The 7,115-nt window shown below is 45.6% G+C and overlaps 1 protein-coding gene across 2 annotated transcripts in view; it reads right to left on the reverse strand.

The window, feature by feature from the left end:
• Window positions 1-579: 579 nt before the first annotated feature.
• The window catches only part of nova2 (NOVA alternative splicing regulator 2), a 72,633-nt gene continuing 66,097 nt past the window's right edge, over window positions 580-7,115 (reverse strand). For both annotated transcript variants that reach the window (XM_085795765.1, XM_085795763.1), the window contains one exon: window positions 580-3,171. In XM_085795765.1, the coding sequence (XP_085651891.1) occupies window positions 2,149-3,171 (1,023 nt within the window). In that variant the 3' untranslated portion in view covers window positions 580-2,148. The remainder of the gene's footprint in view (window positions 3,172-7,115) is intronic.

A 7,115-nucleotide genomic window follows, 5' to 3' on the forward strand; every position in this document is an offset into this window, starting at 1 on the left:
GTGGAACGGTTCCTTGATAAGGGCAAAGATCAGTGAGACTATTAATCACTTATACTGATTTCCATGCTGCCTTACAATAGCAAATCTACAAGCAAGGCTCGCAGATTCAGCAGCGGATCCCAGACGGACGACGTTTCCCTTGTCATGTTTCAGTGTATCCTCTTACTCCATGTTTGCATTACTCAGTAGTACATAGTGAGTCTTAAGTGCTCTTGCTTGATCTAAGTCTGTGGTTCAGGTTCAACTACAGGGTTTGGAAGACCACAGGCTGAGCAGCAGTAGTAGTTCATTTGAGAATTAGTCTCAGGTCAACTCAATTATTCATTTCAGTTACAATCTTACATTGTAGGCAAACTGTAACTGGTATTTTACTACAGACGTTCGAGAGCGAGGATGTTTTGGAGCTATGATAGCCGAGCATGACAACCAGGAATTTTAAGGGTAATATAGCTGCTGAAACGCTGCACTGCAGCCTGTGGTGTGAGTGGTTTACAGATTCCTGCTAATTTAGAGGTCTCACTGCAGTCTGCATCATAGATATGGTGAATTCCCTTTTCTAGCACCAAAAATGGCATCATAGTGTTGTTGTTTTAGTGTGTGTGTGTGTGTGTGTGTGTGTGTGTGTGTGTATGTGTGTGTGTGTGCGTGCATCTGTGTTCCCTGTTCTGCTCTTTGACTGGATATATAAAGTGATCCTTCACTGTAATCATCTTAATGCCTGGGGCGGCTTTCTTACTGGACTTAAATAAGACATATATTACACTATGTGACATTACTATTCATCTTCAATCCATTTAAATTAAAACAAAAAGATTCAAATCAAAAATAGTCTCATTTACATTCATGTCAACCTGAATTCACAGATTTGAAAAAAAGAAACAACTGAGCTTTATATGGGTGAACTCATTAATAAATAATGACGATGGTGATGATTCCTATTGTAATAATCATGACAATATCATTAACTGAATGGCCACAGCAGACTGCAAAAAATGCCATAGATCCTGTGTGTTTGCCGCAGCTTGCACAGTATCACTCTCGTTGTTTCTAGGTTTCGCACTACGTGAGGTCATCAGCGTGCACCTCGGCATTCTATCTCCAACACTCGAGCCGCGTATGGGGTGGGAGGGGGTGCTACATGCCGTAACACCCCGGCGGCGCTGCACTGCTTGTGGGATACATCACAGGGTGTACAGGGAGGGTGTGCAAGTGAAGAAACTCCCAGTTGATTTCCTTCCTCAAACACCCCACCCCCCCGTTTCACGTCACCTTTCCTTCATATCCCAGAAAATGGGGGAGAAGGAGGGAGGTGAAATCACAGGCAGGGTTACAGAGTGGGAGAGAATAAAAAGTGTTTGGGGGAGAGTCAAAGACGTTTCTTCCCTCACACACCAGGCTGAAGTTTGCAGTCTTGCTCATTATAAAACCCCTATAAAAGGGGGGAAGGGGCAGGGCACAGGGACAAGTAGTGAGAGGGGCTTAGGGGGGGAGAGGGGGGAAAGGGGCTTTGGGGCAAATCAAAACTAGAAGAAAAACAAAAACCCTACGGGAGGGTGACGAGTGTGGGCTGCAGGGGGAGGGAAGGGTAAGGGTTGTTTCCAAAAGGGATTTTGGGTTGGGGGGTTGGAGGGCTGTACCCTGTAAAATGCCAACCCTCCCCCTTTCCATGCCCCTGCCCTTCCCTCCATCCCCCCACTTCCTGTAGCCTCTCAGGCAGTCGGCCTGTCTACATGGCATTCAGCTTTGTCCACATAATACACAAACGAACAAACAGACAGCTTAATTTACTAAACGAAACGAAACAAAACGAAAAACAATAAAACAAAACAATAAAAAATCCCGAAAGGTCAAGACGTTAAGTAATAAAACCTTATTTACATTTTACACATTTTTTTCTTGGTTTTTCAGCGTGATAACTCGCTCCTACTCCTTCCTCTTCTTTTCAGCACATTTTTGCTTCGCGTCAAAAACTTTTTTTTTTAATAGAGAATACTGAAAACACGCAGAAGAAAACAGCGCGGACGATTCCTTCCGACATTCTTGCTCTCCTCTCCTTTTTCCATTCACACTCTCACTTTTTTATACTCCTCCCCCAAGCCCCCACTCTTTTTTCCTCTTTTCCTCCTCGTTTCTTATTGGCTGTCAGGTTTAGCCCACTTTCTGTGGGTTGGTGGCGCGTACCCCCTGCTCGTAGGTGATTCGCTGGCTGATCAGGTACTGTGCAGCCTGCGTGGCGGCCTGGGAACCTGTGATGGTCACCTTCCTGTTCCGAGTTCCAGGGATGAACTCGCCTTTCTTGGAGATCTGGATCCTGGCACCGGTCAGCTCCTGGTACTCCACTAGCGTCTTCCCTCCTTTCCCCAAGATGGCTCCCACTAGGTTTTCTGGCACGGCGATCTCAACCACTTCCTTTGCTCCTTCTGCTAGCTTCTCCGTGGCCAGTAGAGACGATGCCACGAGTGGTGATGCAGCACTTAAGTAGCCGTTGGTGGCCCCTGTGGCAGCAGCCAGGGATCCCAGAGAGAACCCTCCGAGACCGGCTGCCGGGTGAGCTGCGCTGGTGGATGCATCGCTGGCGTAGGATGCTAACAAATTAGCTGCGGCAGCGGCCGCTGGGTTAGCATTAGCTGCTACAGCGGCTAGCACGCCTGAGGCTGCAGCGGGGTTTAGCCCCAGGCCGAGGGAGTTGGTGTTGTAGCCATAGCTGGCCAGAGTGTTGAGGGCGGAGGTGATAGCCAGCAGGTCATTGCCTGAGAGGCTGGACATGGTGGTTGGGAAGGCCCCGACACCTGCCAGGCCAGCCTGGCCAAGCAGAGACGAGGCTGTGGCTGCCGCAGCAGCTGCAGCAGCTGGCATGACCTCGGTCGAGTTGGCGTACGGGGAGCCGGTGGGGTTGGAGTTGGCGACGGGCCCTGTGATATTGGAATAGGAGATGTTGAGGCAGGAGGAGCTCTGTGGGTCCTCCTGGATCTTCTGGACGATGATCTCCACAGCTTTGCGGTTCTGCTCGGGCTCCCCACTGATGGTGACAACGCGTTCCTGCAGGTTGATGCCCTCTGGCTTCTGGGACAGCTGGACCCAGGCCCCAGACTGCTCCATCACTGCCTTGACTGTCGCTCCACCTTTACCGATGATCAACCCCGCCGTGCTGTTGGGGACAATCAGCTTGGCCTGGTGAGAGGGGGGTGGGGGAGTGGGTGAAGAAAAAGAGGAAATAAAGAGAAAAAAAAGTTATGGATCTGTGATATGTTTTATCAAAATCATAACAATTATGCCTTTGAACATCAAAATACAAATAAGAGATGTGTCACTCCTCATGAACTAAAAATATGCAGTGCAATGACAATATTATGAACAATGTGATGTGCTTGTTGATGGACAATCATTTTTTTTATCAGTCAAAACATAAATGGTAAAATGGTGCAGTCCTTTAGATCAAACAGTGACTTTAATGACAAGGTCAGCCATGAAAGAGACTCTGTCAGGAACTGTGTGTCCCTGACAGGGAAAAGGGACAAAGAGCAAAAGATTCAGAGAGAGAAGGTTTATAATGTGCTGTGTGTGTGTGTCTATGACTTGTAGAGAAAGACCCGAGACAGACACACAACTTCAACGCCCACCACCTGAGCACATAACGAATAAAGACGTTTTCTTTTTGTTTCTTTGCCACATAACACAGGGAGAATAGAGGAGAAAGAGATGAAGTGTGAGTAGGTGAGAGAACAGGAGACAAAGAGGTAGAGCGAGGTAAACAGAGTGGGAGGGAAGGATGGATGAGAGAGTGAGAGAGCGAGAGAGAGAGAGAGAGAGGAATTCTAAAGAGGCTATTTGTGTGAAAAAAATAACATTGAATCTCAGGGGTCAGCGTTGCCATGGAAACACAGCTTCAGCATTCAAATGGTAGTGAAAGGGAGTGAGGCATTGACACACACACACACACACGCACGCACGCACGCAGGCACACACACTCCATGTCCAAACACAGTATATTTCACTCCACATATTTTCATGTACAAATGGTGAATTATTGTTTTGATACTATACACTATATCCTATTATAGGCCCAGCTACATACTGCTTCCCTCCATTTTAATTTCCAATGGCATTCTAACATTGTACAACTGAGGTGCAACTAATGATAATTTATACACATGTTCTTGTTTAATATGACATAGTCTAAAAATTACTGTGGATGAAATAACAACACAACTTTACATTTAACTTGAGTTTGTTTTGATGATTTGTATGATTTATTAAGAAGGCAGAGCGCTCATTGTCAAATTATCGCTGTGCACAAAACCAGAAATCCAAGAAACTGCAGTTTTCTTTTTGCCTTCAACGGGCCTCTGAGATTGAACCCTCCTATTTCCCTTCTCCATCAGATAACATACAAGCAGATCTGATGTCTGCAGGTCTGGTCTGAGGTCTGAGTGAACCTGCTGTGTGCTGGTTCACTGCTTCTCTGTTGACGTAGGCAGTGAGTGATGCAACGCTCTGCTGCAGCACTGACCTCACTTTGCTGAGTGGAAACAAACCAGGAGAACATCTAAGACAATTCAGCGACAAAACTTTTGTTGCAACTTGTTGAAACAAAAATCTGTCACTTTGCTCTTCAGTGCAAATGAAATGATAGAAATTGTTTCTGCAATTTTGTCTTTCATAAACAAGGACACCTTCAGGAGATATTATCGACTTCTGCTGCACATTAACCGCCTGGAAAATGAATGTGTGTGTGCACCGGTGCCACGCTTTCTCCTCTAAGCATTGATTATTCCCTCTGCAGAGCAACTCTGGACAAAGCTTCCACAGCTATCTGCCGTCTGCCTGAACGGCAAATATTCATAGTGAGAGCAGAAAGATAGAATGTGGGCTGGAGAGAGAGGAGGAGGGAGGACTGAACAGATAAAAAGACTTGGCCTTGATAAAGGAAAGAGGATGGTAAACTGAAAGAGAAAGAGAGGGTGGGAGGGAGGGAGTGATCGATTTAACAAACTGAGAGAATAGAAGAACTGATGCACCATTTTTTTTGTTTTCTGTCTGAGAAAAGGAGGAAAAAACGAAAGAGAAAATCCAAAGTGAGAGGGATCAATTCAGCTCACAATAGAAAAACACCAAGGCTATTCCAATTACCTTCCTGGCTCTACCGCACCCCCTCCCACCCCTCTTTCTCTTTGCTGGAGTTTTAAGCCAAACATCATCTGCGCAGTGGCGGCCTTGATGCAGTGGTTTGTTGCCATGCTGCACAGCTTGCTCTCTGCACCCTAGCTTTCTGTGAGGCGGAAGATGAATTTACATAGAAATAGAAAATTAGGCGGGAGCTGATAATGCGGGCAACTTCAAACCTGCAGACAGCGTCACACATTCACTCCTCGCTGCTTCAAGTTGAATATTAGAGAATTATCTTTCCCCTGTGAGTGTTTAGTTGTGAGCAGCCTCTGTGTCTCTTTGTCGGATTAACAGGTGTGAGGTTCTGTTTTTTCTTTTGTTGATTTGTCTTGGCTTTCAGAACAAGTGGAAGTTTGTAGTCCATGTGTATTGATTGGTGGGTTGTTAGTGTGAAGCACGTACACAGCCAGGCTGCTTCAACACGCTTGTTTACATCCTGCTGCTATCAGAGGCTCTGCTTCAATCTGCAGGCCTGTGTCCATTAATGAAAGGAGCAAAGTGCTAACAGAGTGCGAACACTGTCCTTACTGCACCACTTCATCTTCTGTGGAGCTCCTTCCTCAATTTACCTTTGGTGCCAGAAAGCGCTTAGGGCACAATCTTACAGTAATGAGGATATTTTCTATTGATATATCAGATTATCTTCGTTATTGTATTATCGTATGCAGTCAAATTTAAATTTAAATCTGCACACTTTTAAAGTAGCCTGCTCCTTTCTACTCCACACTAACATGGTCATCAACCCTCCAGGCTGGCGGACGATCATTGATGACTTGTTTTGATGAGCATTTTATTTTCTAAATGTGAACTACCAACAGATGGAAACATTTATAGAGCGATTCCTCTTTTCACCTTGATTTGCTGTCTGTGATTATACAGCACGGCGTCAGTTTGAGCTGTAAAAGGTTTGAAACTGTTTGCCAACAGAAATATCTCTCCTTAATGCTCGTTGCTGCCTTAAATTTCATTTGGAAGTCTAATTTAGCATTGGAAAATGTTCCAGCACATTTTTGTTCGAGTGGCAGCGTTTTTAGAGGGGTTGTTTTTGCGGCGGGGAGATGAGCGGGCGGTGGGGGGTAAAAATGGAGACAAGGGATAAAAGAAGTAAGTGACAAGCAGCGAGAGAGCGAGGGAGGGAGCCGAAAAGATTTTACCCATGAGCCCTTTCATCCTCTGCACTCTGCACTGAAACATTCTCTCTCTCTCTCTCTCTCTCTCTCTCTCTCTCTCTCTCTCTCTCATACACACACACGCAGAGTGTTGGTGTAGAAGTGGGAGGATAAACAGTGGCGTACAGCGATGTCTGATCCCTCCTGGCGCTAATGATCACATCTACCATCTTCATATCCAACTGATTCTCTGCTAATGAGGTTCTCCGCTCGCCTCCACTCCTCCTCCTCCGCCGCCTGCTCTGCTTTCTTTCCTCATGTTTCTCTCTTTCCATATTGTCGCTTTTCTCCCCTTCCATCTCATATTTGCACGTTTGTAGAGTTTTTTAAAGACCTTTCATTCTATATTTAGCTTTTTACTGTAAATCTACGCACTCTGTGTGTGTCTCTCCTCACCCAGAGCATCATGGCGTTTTTCCACTGCAATCTTCCGGCGCATTTCAATCTTTTATTCCTCTCTATTTTCTCTGCTCAATAAAACCAAACCTCTTCCTACAAGGTCAAACACACACACTCAAACACAGGCACACACACACACACACACACACACACACACACACATAACCAATGCCCAATCTGAAGGGCACTTTTACAGTTTTTCTCGATTGCTAAGACACATTTCTCGAAAGCTTCTCTCATTTTCTCTAAACTGTGAACACAAACCCCAATTTTCAAGCTACATTCACAAAACCTCAGACTCTTCTTGCAAAACCAAACTTTCACCTCAAAACAGTTCAATCTGTGCCCAAAACTGAACTTTGTTGTCAAATCGTGCCCCGA

This window comes from Trachurus japonicus, chromosome 13, assembly GCF_045865225.1.
Source record: "Trachurus japonicus isolate A0001 chromosome 13, Traja_1.0".
Lineage (NCBI taxonomy): Eukaryota > Metazoa > Chordata > Actinopteri > Carangiformes > Carangidae > Trachurus > Trachurus japonicus.